The sequence below is a fragment of the Macrotis lagotis genome, chromosome 2 (genome assembly GCF_037893015.1).
Source record: "Macrotis lagotis isolate mMagLag1 chromosome 2, bilby.v1.9.chrom.fasta, whole genome shotgun sequence".
NCBI classification, from domain to species: domain Eukaryota; kingdom Metazoa; phylum Chordata; class Mammalia; order Peramelemorphia; family Peramelidae; genus Macrotis; species Macrotis lagotis.
Genome location: NC_133659.1, coordinates 278,855,508 through 278,880,729, shown reverse-complemented (window position 1 = coordinate 278,880,729; position 25,222 = coordinate 278,855,508). Strand labels below are relative to the sequence as shown.

At 37.2% G+C, this 25,222-nt stretch overlaps 1 protein-coding gene across 1 annotated transcript in view; it reads left to right on the top strand.

Moving 5' to 3' along the window:
- RASSF3 (Ras association domain family member 3) overlaps positions 1 to 24,263 on the top strand; it is a 91,130-nt gene extending 66,867 nt beyond the window's left edge. The window contains exons 2-5 of the mRNA XM_074226218.1: positions 5,276 to 5,383; positions 14,249 to 14,489; positions 17,495 to 17,604; positions 21,843 to 24,263. Coding sequence (XP_074082319.1) covers positions 5,276 to 5,383; positions 14,249 to 14,489; positions 17,495 to 17,604; positions 21,843 to 21,992 — 609 coding nt within the window. The 3' untranslated portion in view covers positions 21,993 to 24,263. The remainder of the gene's footprint in view (positions 1 to 5,275; positions 5,384 to 14,248; positions 14,490 to 17,494; positions 17,605 to 21,842) is intronic.
- The last annotated feature ends 959 nt before the right edge of the window (positions 24,264 to 25,222 follow it).

Below are 25,222 nucleotides of genomic sequence, written 5' to 3'. Positions count from 1 at the left end.
TTGTTAAAAAGACTTGTAAAAACTGACCATATGTGGAGACATTGAGGCATGGCACCCACACTGGTTTTGATGCCAACACAAATCACTCATATTGCGTTCACAAATAGTTTTGCTTTCCTCCTTACCACAATTAAAGAACAATGCACACTTTTTCCCTCCATCTACAATAACCTTTTTTCCTTATTCTTTCCTCTATTTCAATTCTTCCTGTGGCAATCATTTTTCACACACTGTTCCTTTCTGCCTTTTTCCCATAACTTTTCATGAATTAAAGAATTGTTTGTGTCTTTCACAAACATTTCAAAGGCCAAGGCATTATTTCTTCAAGATACAAATTCTGTACTTTCCGTTCAGGTTACACAATTGGTCACATTGGCAATAACATTTGTAGTAGGAATAAAAGTGTTCTGCTGTTTGAGAAGTTTCTCCTCAAAATGGTTTCTTCAGGTCTAACTATAATAATATCAAGAAAATTATTTTTTTTTAAAACTAGATACAACATGGATCTTGAAGTCATGAGGACCTGAGTTCACATCCCTCCTCAGCCACTGATTGACTCTGGGCAAGTTGCAACCCCAATTGCCTCCCAAACAAAACAAAAAAAACTAGTAATGAAAGATTTGCACTTTCAGAACTCAAACAATATTATAAGATAAAAGTCATCAGAACTATTTGGAACCGAAAAATCAGTCTTTGGAACAATTTAGATAATAATAAAAAAATCATTAATTTAGTGTTTAATAAATACAAATTACCTGCAGAATGAGCTCCTTATTTGTATTCTTAACTTTTAATGTATTTTTATTTTCTCAAATAATCTCTAATATTCCTCTAAATTCTGAAATCTTAATATCCTTGCTTGGCTAAAGGTGCTTAAGTTAGAAGAAGGAAATAATGTGTCTTAGAAAACTGAAAAGCAGACTGGCAAAAATTAGGCTTTGATCACCATCTTGGTACTTGAATTGGGTGAAAAAAAGCAGGAATTCCTAGAGGTACATGTGTGGAAGAAGAAGATGGACAATTCAGAAGTATGGAGATGGGAGTTGGAATGACATGTCTATAGAACTATAATTTTCAAATAGAGGACTTTATACTTGATCCTAGAAGTTGATAAGTGGCCATTGGAGTTTGAGTTCAGGCATATCATGGTGAGATTTTTGCTTAAGGAAAATTTATGTTGGCCACTCTGGAGGATTGGAGTTGATAAGAGATCCAAATTCCAGAAGCTAATGAGGTAGTTTAGATTCAGAGATGATGAATGTCTTAATTAGGGTGGTGCCTAAAGCCTGCATAGAAGCTGAGAGATATCAATAAGATAGAAATGATAAGAGTTGACACCTGATTGGATATATGAGATGAGTGAAAGTGAGAGTCAGAGATGACACCAATCTTGCAAACCTTAGTGACTAGAAAGGTGGTGGAACCTTCCATGTTAACAGGAAAGTTTGGCAGAGGGATGGGTATGATATGAAAACTAATGAGTTCTGTTTTGGACTTGGTTTTGAAATAGATGGTGAAAATACCAGCCCTAGAGTCAAAAGGATCTAAGTTCAAATGTGATCTCAGACACTTATGGACTAGTCACTTATCCCTGCTTACCTCCCTCCCTCCTCAGAGGAGATAGATGCCCACAGGACATCCAGTTTTAAATAGGTAATTTGTAGTGTTGGACAGGAACTCTGAGAGAGATTAGGTCTGAGAGTTATCTACAAGAATGTTTAAAATTCATATAATCTAATCCAACTTCATTTCACAGATCGGAAAATTGGGACTGGATGGAAAGTGATCTCCTCAAGGTCACACAGTGTAATTTAGGAGCAATCACTCAATCATTATTTATTAAACATCTGTTATGTGCCAGATGCCATGCTTAGCACCAGGGATTCAAAAAGAGGCAAAGGAAAGCCCCTGCCCTCAAGGGCCTACAGTCTAGTGGGGAAACCATAAGTTAAATACACATATACAAATTGGAAATAATTAACAGAGGGAAGGCACTGGAATTAAGAGAGATTGGGGAAGGTTTCCAGGAAGAGAACAGTAATTAGAACCCTGGACTCCTTATTTTTAGTTCCTCCCACATTTTTCATTAATCCTCACCACACTGGTTGTTTTGTTATTTCCTGACATGTGCTTAGGGGAATATCCACATCTAATGGTACCATCTAAAACAAAAAACATCATTCCAAAGGATAAACTTGTTACAGTAATCACCATGAACATAGATAATTGAAAATTGATTAGAATATACTTCATATTGGAAGAAGGAGAATCCAACACCACCTCCAAAGAATCAACCCCCTACCTGGTTGGCTTCTAAGACTCACAGAGAACATCTGGATCACCTCTGTTAGCTATTGCCTGCTCTTCTAATGGTGCTAGTTATAAAAAAGCTTGAAAATGCAGCCATAAATGGGAAATTTGAAAGAATTTCAAAGTGTGTTCCCTCCCTTCCTTCTGCCTCCCTCACCTCACAGGTCCTTGATGACAGAATTTATTCATTTTCATTCACATTCCTTTAGCACCTTGCCTTGCCACCTGGTTTGGGGAATACTTTTTTTTTTTTAAAAAGAGTAAATTGAATGGAACAATGGTTACTCCCAACCCAACCTTAAACAACCTTAAAGGAGCATCTGATCCCTGTGGTCTATCCTTTTTTAGGCATAAATACCATTTGGTTATCCTTGTTTCCCATCTTGGATTAGGTAAACTGTAGTATGCATAGGCCAAGAATTCTTAAGAAATGATCGAAATAGAAACAAAAACCTTCTCTCCCAGGAGGAAGAAAAACAACCTTGTGTTTCTCTTTCTCTGTGACTGAATGATGAGTACCTGTTGTTACTCTAAGATGTAGAAATCCTTGCTAATAAAGGAGAATGAGTTTTCTGATGTGAGTGATCTGGCCAGTTATTTGAATCCTTACCAGAGACTCCTGAAAAGAATCTTTTTGGGGTGCATAGTTGGGGTGAGCAGATCAAAATGATGGCAAAGAGACTGTTTATAGGCATTCGCAATGAAAACCATGGCATGAACATGCTTATGAGTTGATCTTCCCCAGAGTTAATCCACAAGCTAACCTTACATGTTAGGGCGTTACTCTTAAGCGCAACCTTACAGTCTTGTCTTCACAGGGAATGGGGTAGCACTCCCTTATGGTTCCCTTCTCCAAGTCTTAAACAACCCTGAGCTTGAGAATCCAAGGACGATTTCAGACTATATATGGTGTTGGTGTGAGTAGAGTAGTGGAGTAGAAATCCCTTGGGTATTTATAACCCTTGCCGCTTCACTGAGAGGATGGGGAACAAATGCCAGCTTGGATGATATCCAGCTGTGAGGATTCGGTTTTGTACAAGCATGATGTGTCTGGGCTGTAAGAAACAAGTGTTCAAAAGCCTCATAGAGAGACAATGGGGAAGAAACATTTAATAAATCTAATTTAAATTATTCTTTATACAATTGAATTGATTATTTTGGACTAAGTTCCTGACATTTTTAATCTGCTTCCACTTTTATCTCAATTCTTTTTTTTTTTCCTTTAACTTTTTCTCTTGAATAATAAATGTTCCCAACACTGGCAGTCTATGAGGGATTGTTTGTCCTTCATTCTCGAAGAAGACTGTAGTGATATTTTCATAGTCCTCTTTGAGAATGAGGACAATCAACAATCAATTAAGAGTAGGGTGATTGTAGTAACATTTTAATCATTATTTAATCCTCTGGGCCTTTGGGGATTTCTATAATCAGCTTAAAGCAGTTTATTATATTATTTTCTTTTATCTTTACCTTGGCATATCTAATGTAAGGATAGTCTAGGAATCTCAGACATGATAAAGACCTGAGTTTCAATTCTGCCTCAGTAACTGTATGACGCTAAGTATCATTTAACCTCTACCTTCCTTATCTGTATAATGAGCACCATATACCTCCTAGAGTGGAAATAAACTGTTTTACAAATCTTAAAGCATTCTATCTACTGTTTACTGATTGATTTTTTTTGTGATTTGTTTCAGTGATAATTAGTTTTAGTGATTCCCCACAATAGGTAGATATGTTTACTGAAAGTTGCTTGCTTGCTTGCTTTATTTATTTATTTATTTATTATTTATAAGGAAGACCAAGGCACATTTGGGGCTACTGTGTGTGTGTGCATTATATGCATCTATGTTTGTATATAGTGGCATAGAGGACAGAATGCCAAGCCTGGAGTCAAGAAGATTCATCTTCCAGGATTCAAATTTGACCTCAGATTATTAGCTGTGGGACCCTATTTGCCTCAGTTTCCTTGCCTGTAAAAAATGAGCTGGAAAAGGAAATGACTGGACCTAGAATCAAAAATATCTGAGTTCAAATACAGTCTCAGCACTTACTAGCTATGTGATCTTGACTTAACCCTGTTTGCCTTAGTTTCCTCATCTGTAAAATGAGTTGAAGAGGGAAATGACAAACCACTCCCCTATCTTAGCCAAGAAAACCTAATTGAGATCATGAAGAGTCAGACATGACTACTATATGACTGAACAACAGCAACAACATACCTGACCCTCAACAGGAAGAAAAGTATGGTTTAGTGAGAAAGGCACGAGACTTCATTTAGTTTGTATCTCGACATCTGCTCCTAACTTGGCTGTGTGGTCATAGGTCAGTCTTTTACTTTCACTGGGCCTCATTTTATTTATCTGTAAAAGATGGGCTTAGACCTTCCATAGACTTGAAGGTCTATGATCCTCTGATCTCTTAATTTTGTGACTTCCTTGTAAATTGAAATTCAGGAAAATAAATTACCCCCTACACATAATATGATTATTTTCTAGTTGACATTTATTGATTCCTCATTCTTGGTCAGGGAGAGGAGTTAGTGGATCTAAAACATGCAGATTAATGAATTCTTCTGGGTGCTGGGGGTGTTTTTGAAATGTTGTATTAAATATCATGTGGAATGGAAATCGTTGGTCTATATCAGAGAAGAAGGCAATTTAAAAAAATTCCTGGAACAGTTTCTCATGCATGCCAAGAACTGACTCTTTTAGCAGGAGGGATTTTGAAACAAATGACACATGTGTCGATGTGGTTTTAGGGTCTGCTTTTAAATATGCAGAGCAGGTTGACACTCAATCATGGAGAACTGCAGCTGGGTTGGGGAAAATAAGATGTGGGGTGTGGGGTGTATTTCAAGGTTAAATGCACCAATGTTATTTTTCCCTGGAATGTAAAAGGAACCTCAGCTTATTGCATTTTCTCTCAGATTGCTAATGGGTGGTGTGGTTTGTTTTTCTTTTAGGATGTTGAGAAAGAAAAGGAAACCCACAATTATCTCAGCAAAGATGAAATCAAACAGAAGGTTCACAACTACAATTTAGCTGTTACAGACAAATTGAAGATGACCTTGGTAAGATTTTCAGCTTTTACAGTTTTGATTAATATAAACAATTAGTACATTTTGAATCTCAGGATAAAAATTAGTAGTGCTCTAATGTTCAAAGTAGATGTGTTGTGGCAACTGAAGTCTTTCTCATCCTTCACATTGATTCTGTTTCATAGGAAGGCCTGTTGGCCTGCCCTGAAGTTGGGGAAAAGATGTCCTCTTAGGTTCTCTTACAATACATTTTATTAAGATTTGGATTTTTAAAGAATTCTAAACATCATCAGAGGATCTTTGATAATGTGTCTAATCAGAGCCACCCTGTTCAATATGTGTTAATTCAGTTTGTAATAAGACCTCCAGCAATTTTATCTTACAAAGATAAACTAGAAAGGGTCAAGGAAAGAGATATTACTCTTGAAGTTTGACACGTGATCAAGTTGGAATTTCTGGCATCTAAATATGGCTGTGTGTGTGTGTGTGTGTACACCCACATAGTATGTAATATTTAATGCTCAGCTGCTGGTGGGTTGCTTAATTATTCATTTTCATAGGAAGAGACTAAAGAAAGATTTCTTATGAGATTAAAAATGGTTGACTTCTACACATAACTGTGATTAGAATTGTTACAGGAGGAAATGGTGAAGGTTGAAATAAGGGTTGGTTTTTTTTTGTTTTGTTTTGTTTTTTGCAAGGCAAATGGGGTTAAATGGCTTGCCCAAGGCCACACAGGAAATAAGGGTTTTGGGTAACAATGAGTTGACAAGATCCAGCCAATCAACAAGTATTTATTAAGCATCTGCTATATGCTTTGAGGCAGCTAAATGGAGAGAGTATGCAACCTTGGGTCAGGAAGATTCATCTTCCTGAGGTCAAATCTGGCCTCAACCACTTACTAAAACTATGTGATCTGGGCAAGTCACTAAACCCTTTTGCCTCAGTTTCTTCATTTGTTAAATAAGCTGGAGCAGGAAATGACAAACCACTCCAATATCTTTGCCAACAAAACCCCAAATAGGATCAGGAAGAGTTGGACAATGACTGAACAACTAGGTGCTAGACAGAAAGAATATGAATTATAATCAAAAAAAGGGAATGTACCCAAATTTTAAGAATTTATTATTTTATTGGGAGAAACAAGTACCTATATGAATATATATAAAACAAATATAGGAAAAGAGTCTGGACCTGTGATTTCATTGGAAAAGGGAATTTCTAGGTTAGTAAAGTTCACCTATAAGCTTCTCTGAAGCTTAAAAATGATTGAAGGAAGACCCATTCTCCGAAGAGATTTTTATGTGAGTTAGACCCATCAATATTTACTGTATTAGATATTATAATATCTTAGTTTATTAAGACAAGAGTTTTGACTTCGTGGACCTCCTAAAAGGGTCTTGGGGTCCCAGACCCTCTGAGGTTCCTGGATCATACTTTTGAGACCATTATTCTAGGCAACTTTCTAAGATTCTTAAGAGGCCAAAACAGTTTGAGAACCTCTAGCCCAGAGAACAAGGAGGGTGAGTTACTTGCCTACAAAGTTGGGACTTGAACATAGGTCTTTCTGGCTTCTAGGCCATTTCTATTCACATGCATCACTGCCCCTCATACAGAAAAAAATGTAATGAAAACAAAAATACAAGTAGGTTGATGGGGAAGTATTAACAATTGAGAGGATCAGGAAAGGCATATAAAAAGCTGCATCTTGAAGGAAGAAGGGGAATCTAGGAGGAAGGAATGGTCAGTGGGAAGGCATGAAGATAGCAGGTGAGAGTCATGGGAAGAAGAGAGGGGATAGTTAGGCTGTATTGCAGAATCCGGGAGGAGTGGACATTGAGTCTGGACAAGATCAGTCAAGGCCATGTTGTGAAGAGCTTTAAAAGGTAAATAGAGGGGCTTATATTTGATGCTGGAAGTAGGTGAGGATGGATTTAAACTCAGGTAGATGAGCTTCCTGTCTAGGCCTGACACATCATCCACATATATGTATTTATGCATGTGTGTGACACATGTCTATAGATACATACAGATGTCGTTTGCATAGAGATGATTGTTAAAACAATGAACACTGATGAGATTAACAAAGGAGAGTAGAGAAGGTAGAAGAGGACTTCCTCTCCTCAGAACCTTGAAGAACATCCACTGTTAGGGGGTCATGATATAGCTGATCAGTTAAAGCTAGGAACAATCACCAAGAGAGAGTGTAGTCTTGAAAACCCAGAAAGAAGAGAGCATCCAGGAGGGAGAAGGGAAGATGGTCACAGTCAGTAGAGAGGTTGGAAAGATGAGGACCAAGAGAAGACCCTTTGATTTAGCAGCTAGATCTGTGTTTACTCTGGAAAGAGCAATTTCAGCTGAAAGATGAGTTCAGGTACTTGATTGCAAAGAATTAAGAAGATGGAGATAACAAGGGAGATAGCTTTTTCTTTGGAGATGGTTGAGAATGAAAAGAGAGGAACTACTGAGGTCCATAACTCGAAGGGTGTGGGTAATGATGTCTAGTAATTTATTTTTTTTTATTTTTAAAAGATTCAACAACAAAACAAAATTACTTTTCTCTTAACCTGATTAACCCACAAATTTTCCTTTCTTTGCAGTTCAGGATGCCTTTTTCCCTTCCTCTGGCTTCTCTTTCCTCTTCTTCCCCCTTTTTTTACATGGGGAGTCATATGCTTTCATATGGATGTTCTTCCAAAGGAGTCTAAATTTTGATCATTTATACTTCACAAGTTACTTGGGGTTTGGGGGGGCTAGATTTTTTTCTTCTCTACTTATTCTATCATTATTTTTCTAAATATTGGGACAGTTAACTCTTTTGTCTCACGTAGTTTTTCATTTATAATCTCTTGGCTTTGGAAATTCTATGATTCAAATGGAGCTAATTGACTATACCTTTAAACCCAAGTAACTCTGGCTTTCATAATTGGCCAGTAATAGGTCCCAGCCTCGCCTCACTTGCTTGTAGGTCAGAGTGAGTGAGTGAGTGAGTGAGTGAGTATAAGCTGCACTTGTTTCTGTTCTGGTCAGAAACTGAGGATCTTTCCAAACCAGACTGAATTTTTTGTGAAGGCAAACTAAACCATCTTTTGCCTCACTTCTATCTAGCTTTGAATTATTGAATGGGTGATGTCTCAGAAAAATTGAGACCTGGGAAAGATTTTAGGTTAAAAAGTTCAAGGTCTCCCATTGCATTCAGGGCCATCTCCAGTGGTCCTGATCTCTATCTTAACCACTGGACTCCAGTGACTCTGGAGGAGAGAGTGAAGCTAATGACTATACAGTTCTGTCTCATGTCAGTCTAATTCATTTGCAAGTCAAGACATCCTCCACATTATATCATTGATCCTCTGTCTACCCTTTTGATCAGAAACTTCCTTTCCCCTGGGTTACAAATAATTAGGGCATTGGGTTAGACTATTTCAATAGGCACTATCAAATTCACTGCCTTCTTTGATAGAACTTTTGGAACTATGGCTTCTCCTCTAGATGTAACATTACGAAGGACATGAGCAAAAAAGAAGCCCAACTTGTTCAGGATCGTAGATCTAGAGTTTGAAAATACCTAGAAGTCCTCTAAATCTGTCTCCCTCCTGCTTTTCCAGTCTTCTTAAATGTTACTTAGCACCACCTACTCTACTCTAATTCAGTGACATCAACTTCCTTGCTATTCCTTGAAAAAGATACCAGACTGGGCATTTTCACTACCTGTGTTCCATGCTTTCTTCATTGCACCTCTCTTCATTACACCTTCTGGCTTTCCTAACTTGCCCAGCTAAACCCTTTCTTTTTTTCCCTTTCTTTCCTTCCTTTTTGGCTGTCTCCCTCCCTCCTTCCTTCCTTCCTTCCTTCCTTCCTTCCTTCCTTCCTTCCTTCCTTCCTTCCTTCCTTCACCTGAAAATTTACCACTTATAAAGTTTTCCAGGTTATCATTTAAAAAAGATTTAATTTTTACTCCTAATTACATGTTAAAACAATTTTAAACATTTTTTAAAGTTCTGAGTACCGAATTCTGTCCCTTTCTCCTTCCCTTCCCTACTCCCATCCTGAAAATAAGTAATCTGTTATAGATTATATTTGTGTAATCATGTAAAACATTTCCATATTAGTCATTTCAAGTGGACTAGTACAAGAAAAGGAAAGTGAAAAATAGTATACTTCATTTTGAATTTAGATCATATCAGTTCTTTGTCTGGAGGCAGATGATATGTTTCATCGTGAGTCCTTTGGGATTATTTTAGATCATTGTATTGCTAGGAATAGCTAATTCATTAACATTCACTTTGCATCAGTTCATGTAAGTCTTTCAAGGTTTTTCTGAAATCTGCCTGCTTGTCATTTCTTATGCACAGATAATTTTCCATTATAATCATATAACCACAACATTCTCCAACTGATGTGCATTCCCTCAATTTCCAATTCTTATTCACAACAAAAAAGAACTACTATAAATATTTTTTACAATTAATTGGTATAAATATTTTTGTACCTTTTTAAAAATCCCACTTTATTCTAGTGCCTTCCCTTTGTTATCTCCAATTTATCTTGTATGTGACTTATTTGTATATAGTTGTTTGTAGGTTGTGTCCCCTATTTGAAAGCAGAACATCTTGTGTCTTTCTTTTAAACCTTCAGTGTTTAGCAGAAAGCCTGGCAATAGTAGGTACTTAAATTAATACTTAAGTGACTCTAAACTATCATGAATTGAACAATGAGCTTTTAGGGAGTAGTTAGTCATATTCCTACTCTGCTCATCTGGGACATTTTAAGTGACTTCACTAGACAAAAGTTTGTATTACAAACGAAAATCAACTACCCAGAAAAACTGAACACCCTTTTTCAGGGGAAAAGATGGATATTCAATGAAAATAGGGAACTTTCAAACTTTCCTATTGAAATGACCAGAGCTAAACAGAACTTTGATTAAAGTTATTCCAAAACAAGACAATTGCAATGAAGAGGTTAAGAGAATATTTTTAAAAAATAGTATGAGAGGGCGGCTAGGTGGTATAGTAGATAAAGCACTGGCCCTGGAGTCAAGAGTACCTGGGTTCAAATCCGGTCTCAGACGCTTAATAATTACCTAGCTGTGTGGCCTTGGGTAAGCTACTTAACCCCATTTGCCTTGCAAAAACCTAAAAAAAAATAGTATGAGAAGGCTACTGTTAGATAAATCTAAAGATTCCAGCTATTGGGGCAAGAACTTAACTCTGACAAAAGCTGCTGAGAAAACAGGAAAGTGGTATGGCAGAAACTAGACTTAGACAAACATCTCATTGTGTAACCCCCCCAAAAAAACTCCAAATGCGTCTATGCATGCATGCGTGTGTGTGTGTGTGTGTGTGTGTATTTAAAGCAGCTCTTTTGGTGATGGAAAAGAATTGGAAAATGATGGAATGCCCATCATTTAGGGAATGGCAGAAAAAGTTGTGGCATATGATTGTGAATGGAATGTTTTTCTATGAGAAATGATGACAAGGGATGGTTTCAGAAGAACCTGTGAAGACTTACATGAATTGATGCAAAGTGAAATAATCAGAACCAAGAGACAAGTCTACACAGTAACAACAATATTGTAGAGATATATCTTAGTATATAGTATAGACATAATTTAGTATAGAGTTAGTAACTGATCAATAAAGTGATTTACTACAATTCCAAAGGACTTTTAAGAAGTAAAATGCTATGACTATAAATGTATAATCTATAGTAAATTGCTTGCTTTCTGAATGAAAGGGGTGAGGAGGGGTAGAATTTGGAACTCATGAATTTAAAAACAAATGTTAAGAAATCGTTTTGTATGTAATTGGGGGGAAAATAAAATGCTAAATAAACTTTAAAAAAAAGAAGTAAAATGCTATCCACTTCCAGAGATGGAGCACAGGGGCTCAGAATGCAGACTGAAGAATATTTTTTTTTCTTTTGGTAAATAATCTCTTTCTTATTTTTCTCCCCCTATATCAGGGCTAATGATGAAATATGTTTTGGATGACTTCATGTGTACAATTAATATTGCATTTCTTGCCTTTTTGATGGATAAAAGGGGATCTAGAAGGAGAGATTTTGAAACAAAAAATTAAAATTTAAAAATAAATTAATACAATAATAGAAGAAACATTGACATTTTCCAAAGCTTTTTTTTCTTTTTCTTCACAGCTTTTAAAAGTGAATTAATAAGACAGCCTTGTATAAAAGACAGATTAGTCTAATGAAAAGAGAGCTCTTGGAGTCTGGAGTAAGAAGAGTCATAGGTTCCTATGTACCTTAAATACTTACTAGCTGTATGACCATTGGCAATTTTTTTTTTAAGTTGGCAGCTTCGTTTGATACAACAGCACAGGCTCTTTTGGAGTAAGTAATTCCAGCCTGTGGTACAACCAGATGAAACCCATGCCTTTTTTGGGGACAACCCCATATAATTCAAGAATGGACAGGGAGACTGGAGGATAAAAGGCACCTGGAACATATTAATGAGGGAGAAGGAAAAAAAAACACAACTTGGTTTCCTAGAATTCTACTTGAATTCTTGGACAACTCTATAGCAGAGGACCCAGAAAAAAAAGTAATCAGGAAGAACTAGACCTGTGATTTCATTGATAGTGGGAATTCTTTTCATCAATATAAATTGGCACCTCCTCAGCAACTTTACAGTCTTAGAAAGTTGATTAGGACATTGGAAGATTCCATTTCTTGTTGAGGGAATTACATAGTATATCAGCAAAGACAGGGCTTGAATTCAGATAGTTCTGATTTTTGGGGTTGATTCTTTATCTATATCTACTTAATATACCACCACGGGTCCTGAAAAGTCAGCAGTTAATTAATAAAAAGAATATCGGCTATTACAATTTTTAAAACTCCTTCTCTTCAACCCAGTTGGTGTTTCTATTTCCATTTAACATACGTTGGACTGGGTGGACCAAGCATTTGCCCTTCCAGCCTATGACAATACCACCAGTGCTCTTAGGGCATCCCCTCCTGACCACTCGGAATAGTTTTCCAGGTTTTACTCACTCAGGACAGATTCCTACTCTCCTCTTTGGCCTTTTGGATGCCTTTGCTTCTACTCTATTTGGAGATGGAACCCTGGCCTTCTACCTTTAAGTCTATACCCATAGATACTTTGTTAAAATGAATGATTTTCTTGGTGACTTTTCTTTGACTTGATCAATGGGATCCCTTATTCAGTGACATCTGCACATTGGATATGCAGTGTACAGGCTGAAACCTGATGTCATAGAAACATATGATCACATTAAACAGAAGGAGAAGAAACAGAAGAAAGCAAGGAAGGTAATAAAAATGCTTTTAGATCAGAGATTCTTATTTTGCATATGATAGCCCCTTTGACCATCTGGTGAAGCCTGTAGAGGCCTTCTTGGAATAATGTTTTTAAATGCATAAAATACATAGCGTTACCAAGGAAACCAATTATATTGAAATAGTTATTAAATATTTTTTAAAATTCCTGCAATCTAGATTTGAAATAACTGTATTGTGATCACCAAGTGGTTAGAGGAAAAACTTTAGAGCATGAAAACAAATACACGGATTCCATTTATCCTCTCCTTGCTTTTTTCCACCCCCCCTCTTGAGAATCATGGCTATATGTCCCCCATAAGCCTTCTCTTTGAACATCTGTCTTCCATGTGCCTCCAGAATATTTAAAGATTCTATTCTCCTCCAGCCTGGCAGAAATCACTGCCACTCTTTAAACCAATAGGCTCTGATGTCTACCAATGCTGGCCCCCCCACCCCAAAAGACTTCATCGTATCCTAGCTTCCTTGCTGTTTCCTTTTAGCAACTTGAGAAATTTAATTGTAATTCTATACATAAATCATGAACAAATATTTATGATTTCTCGAGGTTTATCTCTTGAAGCTTAAATGACTTTAAAAAAATGTTCATCTTGAAAGTTCATTATAACCTGCCTCTTGTTGTTTTACTAAGAAATGATGTCTGAATATAATAATAATCCATATGCAGTATCTTTTCCAGCTTCTCAGCTTGCCCTCTTTTGTTGGACTGTCAGAGTTATGATTTGGCTTTCTTTCTCTAGAGGTTCATTGTCTTTGGTGATGGGGATCCCTCTTTAGCCTTAGGAAATTTCATGCTTTAGCCAGAAGAGATTTGAATGGGGTCAGCTAGGTGGCACAGTGGATAAAGCACCGGCCCTGGAGTCAGGAGTACCTGGGTTCAAACCGGGTCTCAGACACTTAATAATTACCTAGCTGTGTGGCCTTGGGCAAGCCACTTAACCCCATTTGCCTTGCAAAAAAAAAAAAAAAAAAAAAGAGATTTGAATGGAGGTATTACCTTAAAAAATGGGTCCAGACTCTTCCCATGAGGCTGTAGCAGTGTGAATGAATGGTCTCATAGACATAAGCATATCAAAGCCAACGGAGAAGTTTCTTAAATTTCCCCATCTGCCTAACAGACTTGGTTTATGGGCTGTGTACATGAAGGCCTCCCATTGAGGTCTTTTTGTTTTTTAATCTTGAGCCATGATTGTATTGATTTAGGGAACCTCCAGCATGGAAGTCCATTATAATAATGGTGTTTAGCAACTGATCTAAGACCACAAAGTTAGAGCAGTGAGCAGTTTAGTGCTCTGTTAGCAGTCATGCAGTTAATAGGAGTTTAGAAACAAAACTTTGGACTGAAGTCTTCCTGGCTCTGGGGCCCATCCTCTCAACACCGCCTCACACTTAGACTCTTTCTCTGCGGGGAGTCGGGAGGGGTGGGTGTGTGTTTAGAGGAGATTGGCCACCAAGATGCAAGAATAGAGGTAGGGAATGAGTTTTTCTGCTTGGGGCTAGCCCCATCTCTCATTTTATTTAAATACCTTTCAAATTTGAAGGCTTCACTGGACCATGTTATTTGTCTTCTTGCTACAGAATTCCAATGGGATTTACACTGGCTTCATCAAAGTTCAGATGGAATTGTGCAGACCTGTCACTGCATGGACTTCCCAGAACCCAGATGAGAATGCCTCCAATAATGGCTGCATGAATACACTTCACATTAGCAGTACCAACACTGTCCGGGAAGTTATTGAGGCCTTGCTCAAAAAATTTCTAGTGTCTGAAAGCCCAGCCAAGTTTGCACTTTATAAGCGGTGTCACAAGGAGGATCAAGGTATGCTGCTGTTTAAGTCATTGTGTTTCCTATTCATGGGATTTTATATCATCATCATCAGTCCTATGCCTAGGAAAACCTTCAGTGGCTTCCCAATGCATGTTCACATTTCTGCCCTTGACTTGTCCACCCTTATCTCATATTCTGTTTTTCATTAATCAATAAGTAAGTACTTATTGTGGCCCAACTAGATGACATGGTGGATAGAGCCCTGGCCCTGGAATCAAGAGGACCTGAATTCAAGTTCAGCTTCGGATATGTCACATTTACTAACTGTATGACTTTGGGAATTGCCTCGAATCCAGGGTCGTCTCCAGTTATCCTGATTCATGCTTGTCCACTGGACCCATATGGCTCTGGAGAAGAATGTGAGGCTGGTGATTTAGCACAGAAGCCCCTCACTCAAATCCAATTCATTTGCTTGTCATGGCATCACCTCCCCTGATGTCGTGGGCTTCTTCAAGAATGAAGGCCAGGGGTGGCTAGGTGGTGCAGTGGATAGATCACCAGCCTTGGAGTCAGGAGTACCTGGGTTCAAATCTAACCTCAGACACTTAATAATTACCTAGCTGTGTGGCCTTGGGCAAGCCACTTAACCCCATTGCCTTGAAAAATCTAAAAAAAAAAAAAAACAACACACAAAGAATGAAGGCCAAACAACAGTACCACACCATTACTAGTGATACGTTTCTGCCCCAAAAGAACTTCCTTTCCATTTGACAAAATCAGACATAGAACTCTAGAGCTGGAATGGACTTGGAAGTCACATTGTCTTACCTTTTCATTTTACAAATGAGGAAACAGGCCTAGAGAGTTTCAATCACTTGCTCACGAGGCACACACAAAAAAGGAAATTTCATGTCCTCTCCCTACAGTCTAGGCACTAAGTTCTAATGTGGCATCAGAAACTTACTGTCTGTATGGCCTGGGGCAGATGACACTTAACTTCTGTTTGACTCAGTTTCATCAATTGTAAAATGGGGATAATAACCCCAACCTATCCAGGTTGTTGTGAGGATCAAGATATTTTATGTGTTTTTCATATTTACTTAATATTAGACCCAATATTAAGTATTATTTAAATACTTTAAATGTTTAATTTTAATATTTGTAATGTGTTTTGTGTGTAGCAGGAATAGTATTAGCAGCAGTAATAATATTAACAGCAGTAATAATTAAATAATAATAATAATAATTAAAACAATAATAATAATAATAGCAGTATTCAGCTGGACATTTACTGTCCTTCCCCTTCTAACAGGCGTGTAAATACACACACACACACACACACACTACTGTCATGGATAGAGCACTGAACTCCTCTTTCTGATTTCAAATTCAGCCTCAGATACATCCTAGCTGTGTGACCCTGGCTAAGCCTCTACTCTTTCTGTTTGAGTTCCTTATGTGTAAAATGAGCTGGAGGAGGAGGAAATGGCAAAGCTCTATTACCTTTGCCACAAAAATCCCAAATGGGGCCATGAAGAGTTGGACACCACTGAAATGACTTAACAAATATATATATATATATATATATATATATATATATATATATATATATACACACATATATATATATGGAGAGAGAGAGAGAGAGAGAGAGAGAGAGAGGAGAGAGAGTTGTTTTATATCCCAGTAAGTTTTCAAAATATGGCCTTATATTGAATGCTTTCCTTTGTTCACTCATTTCATTCGTATCTAACTATCCAGGACACTTTTTTGGGTTCAGGGTTTTTTTGGCAGATATTGGAGTGGTTTGCCATTTTCTTCTCATTTTAGAGATGGCAAAACAGTCACATAACTTATGTTTGATACTGAATTTGAACTAAGGTCTTGACTGGATCCACCCAGCTGCCCAACCCTCTCCCTTGTAGCTCAACCAAACCAGCCAACCCAGTGCCCATCTTGAGAGTGGAAGCAGCATCATGGCATCTATAGAGCCTCAGGTCTTCGCAGCTTTGTGAAGGGTATTTCATCATCTCTGCCCTGGTAGCCACTGACTCTTGCTAGGAAGTAGCCTTGAGACCTCTTCAACTAGTCTAGACTCCTGGCAGTTCCTCCGGCAGTCACAGGTCTTTATGGCATAGTTTGGCAGGACACAAAGGCATACAAGCCCTGGAGCAGAGAAGAGAATTACACCCACATATTCCTTTCAGTCCATTTTCTCTCTTATCAGAGCAGTTATGTTGAATGAGTCAGAAGGGCATAAAAATATACATTGTTGAATATGCTATACAAACTAGTCCCAGCAAACACAGCTTATCTCCAGTGTTCATTTGACTACGAGGTATCCATATTTCATTAGCCATTATCTTGTGTTGTTTTTTTTCCCCTCCAGTTTTCCTGGGTAGAAAATAGTCGGAGAAAATTGACTTTCACCTTTTTTGTTGCTGGGTTAGGAAAGCCTATAATCTGCTAGTAGTCCCCCCACCCCCAATCCCCCAGGTGCTAGGGAGGAATGGTGGGCTTGTTAGAAAGTGCCAGGAGATCATCATGGGGGCACTTTCAACCTGCCAGCTCAATTTCTTTTCATATTCAGAACTCTCTGCTGCTCAACTTAACTGTTATAGTTACTCAGTTAAAATAGTTAATTTTTCTAACCAAGCAGACAGAAGAATTTGCCTGGTGTTTCTCTCTGGCCCATGGTTGTAGGTATAAAGGTGTTTTTAAATGAAAGCTATTACCTTGACCTGGAAAGATTTGCGTGACTTTTTTTTCATAAATAGAAACACGCTTTTGTCACAGTCTTAAAAAAGCTTCAGCATGTAACGTAATTGATCTTTTTTTTCCTGAAAATAAGAACAACAGTAATTATACTTTTTTATTGTCTGTTTTTATCTTGATTCATTACCTGCCTGGGATGTCTATTCATTCATTTTTGTCCTGGCCAATTGTAGCAAGATGGGGAAGGGTGTAGTGGATAAATTTCCTTGTCAGTCAGGAGCAGGCTAGCTTGATGGATAAATAAGCACTCTATAAAATGGATCTATTGTTTCTCTGTACAGTTTACGCGTGCAAGCTTTCAGATCGAGAACACCCCCTTTATCTGCGTTTGGTAGCAGGGCCAAAGACAGAAACCCTGAGCTTTGTTCTACGGGAACATGAAGTTGGAGAGGTAGGTGTTGTTCTTTATTATTGTTTTAGGGTACACCATCTCTGTTTATCTCAGTGGTAGTTAACCGACTGAAAGAAGTGGGATGAGGAGGCAAGGACAAACCCAAAGCCAATCTGCCATTAATTTTTTTATGTAACCTTTTTTTTCCCCTAATATTTGGGGTGGGAAGAAACAGTACTTTTAAAAGGTCTTTGAAGAGCAGATGGGGACATAGTGTGTTATCTCATTAAACTTAATGTTTATATCCATATTTTTAAAAACAGAAGTTCACACTTTGTTATATATACATCGTTCAATTATTGAAATGTTTGTATTTGTTAATTAAATTGCCACTTAAAAAATAGATTTTGGGAGTTTGAATTTTGTAGTTGGTCTCCAAAGATTTCTTACAACTCTTAGTTTGAATTTGAAAATTGACATTTGCCATATGTTTATTCCAAACAAAAATTTCTTGCTAATTTATTGTAAACAGGAGAGAAAAAGGAGTTTCCTGCTTCTTAGCCAGTGAGACTTTGAATTAAAAAACTTTTTAAAAATAATGGAAGCATTTGGACCTTAAACCTCTAGTTCAACCCATTCAGTCTTATAGAGGAGAAAATTCAGGCTAAGAAAAACAGGATTTGAATTCAAGCCAGCCAACAACCTATCATACCTGGATTACCGTGAATGACATGCATCTGTGTCCTTGAGGGCAGTGCAGTCTGAGGAAGAAAAGCTTTACAATGACCTTTTGGATTAGTTGTTTGTTCCATAGTTAAAATATCTGTCCATCCCATAATTTCAGCCTCCCATCTATAAAATAGGGGTGATAATAATTCACTTGTGGGCTGGATGATGAAGAGGAAAGAGAGACAAAGATGAATGAAAGAAATGAATGTGAGCTTCTCTGTTCAGCTGTTATGAGGTCCCAAGAAGAAAAAACTGCTTTTATAAATTATTCATGCTGCTTTTGACTTCTGCAACTTTTGAGGCTTTTTGAATACAAACTGCCATTGTTTGGAACTGTACTATTTGGGAATTCTAATTTGGATTCTTAAAAGGACATTTTGACCATATATTAGCATTTGCCGGGAAAGCTTAAACTCCAAACACTTACTTATCCTCTATAGAGTTTTAAATTTTGTATTGTTCCATTAAGTGATCCCATCTGGTGAACTTCATTTATTATCTCCTGAGGAGCCATCCAGCTTTAGTTAGTTTCAGAACATCACCTCACACATTGTGAGAATTTAATAAATATTTTTTAATAAACTATTTTTTAAATGAACGAATTATATCCCCAAACTACTTCGTTTGATTGGATTTTTTTTTTTTTTGGACAGTCTAGAGAGCTTCCAGAAAGGATACTCTCTACCAGAGTGATCATAGGCACTGATTCTGTAATTTGTTCTCATACAGACCTGGGGTACTGAGAAGTGACTTGGCCAGAGTCACACACCAGTTTGTTATAGAAACAGTACTTGAGCTTCCCCTCTTCTGGCTCTGAAACTTAACTTCCAATTCACAATGCCACACTGTTTCTCTTAAATATGCAATTTGTGAGATTTCTCTTGTTTCTTAATAATTCAGTAGAGTTTGGCAGATATGCAATTTAGTAATATTTGCTTATTTGTTCATTTTTTCCTTCCATATTTATTTAGCATAATATGCACTAAAATCTTGTTTATTATTGATTGAAAGTAGTATAATGTAAACTGACAGTCCTCCTCCTGCTCCCTTCACACAACATTCCCCTCGTCTTTGTCAGTGCCCAGCCTCAGTTTCCTAAACTGAATAAATCTCAACTCCAGGAAGCCTTTGATTTTCAACCTCACTCCTAGCTCTTACGATCAGATGTTTAAATCTGGAAAGGGCCTTAGAGTTCATCTAATTACAACCCTCATTTTCAGATAAGGACACTTGAGTCCCAAAAAAGTTAAACACTAAAGTTGGAATTTGAACTTTTAGTTGTAAGAATGAACCCCCAAATCTGAAATAGTTTTAGAAATTTATTTTATACATCTATGTAATATATAATTATGTAATCCTATTATATCTAATGATATCTATTATACAGATATATATATATATATGTATGACATAATAAAGAATTTAAACTATGGAACCTGCAAACATACACAGCTAAACAATTTTATGGAGAGGCCTATAAATGAAAGCTAGGTAGATTTGAGATAGATTATCCGTAAAGGTAAACATTTAATAAAATATGGGCAAAGCCAAGACATAAGGGGAATTCAGAATATAAGCTTAGGTGGACCCAAAACAAGACTTTGGTGTGGGTTTGCATGGATTCAGACAGTTTCTAGTCCCAAAGTTACATTCAAATGATCATAATAAAAGATGAATGAAAATCCACAAACCCAGATCCTTTTATTCCAAAGCTGACTTTTTTTCCCTATTGCACCATATCCTTGAAGGCAGGAAGTAAGAAATCTTTGGGTTTTTTTAGTTTTTTGTGTGCTGGTTTGGGGCAGGACCTGGGGCGAGGAGTGGAATCTTTTCAAATCTCCAGTGCTTATACATCTAAAGTTCTTTTTCTCAGATGGATCTAAATAGGGTTTTGTTTTGTTTTTTGTTTTTTACCTAGTACAACCTTACCTTGGATGATCCATTACTCTGATTACTGCAGATCCAGATAAAAAAATTCCTTTTAAAAAATCATATCCAGGGGTGGCTAGGTGGTGCTGTGGATAATGCACCTGAGTTCAAATTCAGCCTCAGACACTTAATAATTACTTAGCTGTATGGCCTTGGGCAAGCCACTTAACCCCATTTGCCTTGCAAAAACAAAAAAAACAAAAAGCAAAAAAGTCATATTCTGGGGCAGCTAGGTGACCTAGTGGATAGAGCACCTGCTCTAGAATCAGGAGCACCTGAGTTTGTATCTGGCGGTGTGTTCCTGAGAAGGTCCTTTAAACTTGATTGCCTCCCAAAAAATAAATGAATGAATGAATGAGTGAATGAATAAATAACACATCCAACCACTCTTAGGTAAAATCAAATGGTAAGAAATAGTCCAGGAAAGGTTGAAGGAGATTAAATCTAAGAGGATGTTCCTTGGTGTTAGTATTCATCAGTTAGATTTGGGAGGCGGGATAGAAGGGGCCAAAACAAAAATTCTCAGGGGCGGCTAGGTGGCGTAGTGGATAAAGCACCAACCTTGGAGTCAGGAGTACCTGAGTTCAAATGCGGTCTCAGACACTTAATAATTACCTAGCTGTGTGGCCTTGGGCAAGCCACTTAACTCCATTTGCCTTGCAAAAAAAAAAAAAAAAGAGAGAGAGAGAACAAAAATTCTCATTGCATTATCAGTTAATAGGCACTAAATGGTGAAATGGAGAGACAGCCAGCCTCAAAAACAATCTTGGCTCTGACAGAGTCTAGTTTTATATATTTACATACTAAATATATCACTTATTAAAGCAATAATATTTACATACTAAATATCATTATTTATAGAAATAAATTAGGATATTTACTTGTTATAAATATGTAAACACAAAATTTGATATAAATAAAATATGTTTTTCTATAAATATTATGTTTATTATGATATTTAGGTTTACATATTATATCTACAGTAATACATTTCCTATAATATAAATACAGAATTTAATCTAAACACTACTATAGTATATTATTCTTAGAAATATAATAAAGTTGGGTAAAATAAACACATTTTATTTATTTCTTAAATATTTCCCTATTATGCTTTAATCAAGTTTAAGCTGCAATGTGTTTTGACACATACTCTAGGACTCTCTAAACTATAGAGAAAGGGACCCACCTGTCTTGACTGCCTCCTGGGAATTCTCCATACCAATGACCTCTCAGGTCCAATCTCTTTCCCTATTCTCTACTTTGTCCTGAGCATATATTAGGTGCTAGGTAATAAAAGAGACATTCCTCTCAAAAAAATGCAACTGCCTCAGCCTCTCAAGGTATACACAGTGGATAGATTCATCCTTCCAAATTCAGATCCAGCCTCAGACACTTAGCAGCTCTGTGACCCTGGGCAAGTCCCTATCACCTTGTTTGCCTCAGTTTCCTCATCTGTAAAATGAACTGGAGAAGGAAATGGCAATCTGCTCCAGTATTTCTACTAGGAAAATTCTAAATGGGGTCACCGAGAGTCAGAGATGGCAGAGACAACTAAACCAAAACACAAACACAAATTGTCAAGTACCATGTGATGTATATTATTCACTAAATGTGGTATATGTGTTCCCCCCCTGCAGTGGGAAGCTTTCAGTCTTCCAGAGCTGCAGAACTTCTTGCGAATCCTGGACAAGGAAGAAGATGAACAGCTGCAGAACCTTAAGCAACGCTATGCAACTTACAGACACAAACTTGAAAAAGCCCTCAAAGAAACATGGAAGCTGAATTAAACAGCAGCCCTGGACCACTCAGGAATAGTGCAGGCTACTTAAAAAAGCAAAACAAAAATTAAAAAACCAGCAAACTCAAGAAGGAGCATGCTCAATGCAATCGACAAGGCGGGTGTTAAATGAGCTGGTTTACATTTTGTGGTGACAGGGTACCTCTCCCCAACTTTTAGATTCAATCCCATTCAACACCTGGCCCTGGTGACCTGTTGAAGGGACTTGCAAGCTCATCATGTTATGATACCTCCTCAGAATCCTCTGTTGGTGGGTGACATCGCCCCCGGCAGACTGTGAATCTGTGGTAGTTAGCCAATAGAACCCTAGGATGCTTTGGAATATGAAAGATGGGGTGTGGTTTTCCCCTCTACCTTTTCTTTTGCCTAATGATTTTATAGTTTTTTAGGCCAAGAATCTAGATTGGTTTTTAATAACTGAAAGAAAAATCCAATCTTGAGTTGTTTTAAGCATCAAACTATTACTGTTTTTTTTCCTGTTGTTAAACAGTTTATAATTTTGCATGAAAACAGTCATGTATAATGGAAGGTTTAAGGAAGCTAGGAACTTTTAAGAAATTGTTGAAGGATTTTTAATAGAGTAGATCTAAGGAAAGAGAAGAGTAAGTTAGAAAAAAGGCATGAGCAGAGATGGGGATCCTTTGGTGGCCAGCAATGGAATTGTGAAGAGTTGGATTAAGATGGATAAGAGGATGTGGAATTTTAAAAACAATATAGTTTTAAGTTGTAAGATGTTTTATTATATATATATATATATATCTATAGGAGAGTTTTGGGAGAGCAACTAATGCAAGGGAGCAAAGAAAAAGCCGAGTCCTTCCGTAGATTGCTATGAAAACTGAGGGTGGACCACTTTTTATAAACCTCGGCCTTTGTCTAAGGAGAACAGCATCCTCAGGTAATTTGGATGCTCTGCTTACCTGCATGAATCCACTTGGTGTGGAATGATAGGTCTGTCTGGGGTGACATCTGTAAGGAAACAGACCTAAACCTGCGCAGTTCACAGGAATTGTGAGCATTTTGATGCCCCCCTTTTCATTTTAGAAACAATTGCCGTTGTGCGACTTCTGTTACGTGAGAATGTTTCCTAGGAAGGTCTGTCTTTGTCCTTAGCAGAAAAGACTAGAGGAAATGAACTATTTTACTTGGTTTCTCACGAAAAGAAATAGTCAGGTCAGAAGGTGTATCTGATTATTTTCTAGGCTCATAAGACTAAAAGTACTTACTCCAGAGTCCTGTGGAGCATCCATTGTCACTTCCCTTCTTCCTACTCATTTCCTTTCTTCCTTTTCTCTCTTCTTTGGAGTCTGTGATATTCCAATGCTGAACCAATGTATTATGATGATGCCAAGTTCTCCCTTCCCATCCAAGGGGGAAAAGTCTTGGGGGTTTTTGACTGCTAATGTAACTGGTATTCTTACAGAAACATTTATTTAAACAACAGATGCTTGTTCCAAGCAACCAAAGAGATGGATGGGTGTGCAATAGAAGCCTTCAGGTAATTCCTCACTCTTGAGTAGACTTAGCAAATATATGGTTTATTCCAGTGGAAACATGAAAACATAAAATAAAATTTGCTTTAGTTCCCAAGGGCCCATACCACCCATTTTTTACTCTAGACCTAATTTATGATCAATTCCCAAGGAATTGTTAACACTTTAGTGACACCTAATGGCTTCTTTGCGAAACTCCAAGGTGGTTCAGTCCTGTGCCTCTTCATCTGCAAACTGTGCCTTGTTGCTTCCTCTTCTCATTTCCAGATTTTCAGGCTGACTTGATGAAGAACAATCATTTTTGTCCCGTTTGTGGGTTATGCAGTACTACACAAGTGACCGAGACAATCGTGTTTTCTAAAACTGTTAATGAAGAGTTTTGGGGGTTTTTTTAAATGTAGAATGATATAAACTATGTTTGCCCACACCATGTCTGTTTAGTTTGCATGAATCTCTGTAGTGCATGAATGAGGTTTTAAGTGACATAACATAACAGACACTTTACTGTAATATTCAGGGAATGTTATTTTCTTTTGTTATTCAGACCATAGCCTGGGTTTGAGTGTTCTCTTAGCAACCACCACCAGAGTTTTGACTAACCTGTCCCAGTTCAATGAGAAGTTTATATTTCTGACTTTTTCTATTTGAATGCTCTTAGGATCTAACAGTGGTAGCTAAAGGGTATCTGTGAATTATCTTTTTTTTTTACTTGAAGTAGATTGTCTGTAAAAAAAAAAAGGCATTCTCATTTTATATTATCCAGAAACCTCAATGGTTGTCTTATATGCACTACAAGTCATGATTTGGAAAACTTACTGTACTGAAATCTGCAGGTCTAGAAAGACCAGTTTTGTTGTGTGTCCTCCATCCCCCATTTCCCCCCAACACTGGTTACTGCAGCAACTTTTAAATGTTTGAAAAAAAAGAGAATTTTTTTTAAAGGTCAGATTTAGCCAAAGAAATGGTTTGAGTTTATTTTTTATCAATTGTTATATTAAACGACCTAAGCTTTGCTGTAGTGTTGTTGATTTTCAGTGTGTGATGGTACAGGAAAGAGATTGAAATGAGGTGGTGGTAATGCAGGGAAGCATTTTAAATTGTAAAAGAAAAAAAGGGTTTTTTTTTAAAAATTATACTATTTATAATTTTGACAAGTTTAATTTTATTTTTATAAAGGGAAAATATTTTCCCCTTAATTCTGAAATGGCAAATTTTGGTTCCACTTATTAAAGTTGCAGTTGTTGTTTATTTATTGTTTGTGTGTTTTTATTTAATGACATTCTAAAATTAAATTAATTAAAGAAACCTATCTCAAAAATCACTGGGTGGAAGGGAAGAGCTTTTAGCCATTTGGATGGCTCTCTGCTAAGGTGCTGAAAATAGAATAGATTTGTTCTTTTTAATCTATTGCACTTTAACTACCTCCTTAGGAAAGATGATCCAGTTGGTCACTCTGTTTCTTCTTTGAATTTTTGGTTAAAATCTTTACCCTATATCTGATACTTTCCCCCTGAGTCCCCATCTTGAATTCTTAGAATGACACTAGAAATAGGTTCTTTCTTCCTTCTCACTTTGTTACAGCCAGCATTTAATGTGAAGTTAACATTTGTCTTCCCTTCCTTTATTTGTTGATGGAGACTTGGTCTTCCTACCTGCCAAGGCTGGGTTGTGTGGTAGCCAGTCCTCGGTGCCATCAGGATAGAAACTTTGACCTGGGCTAGTTTGT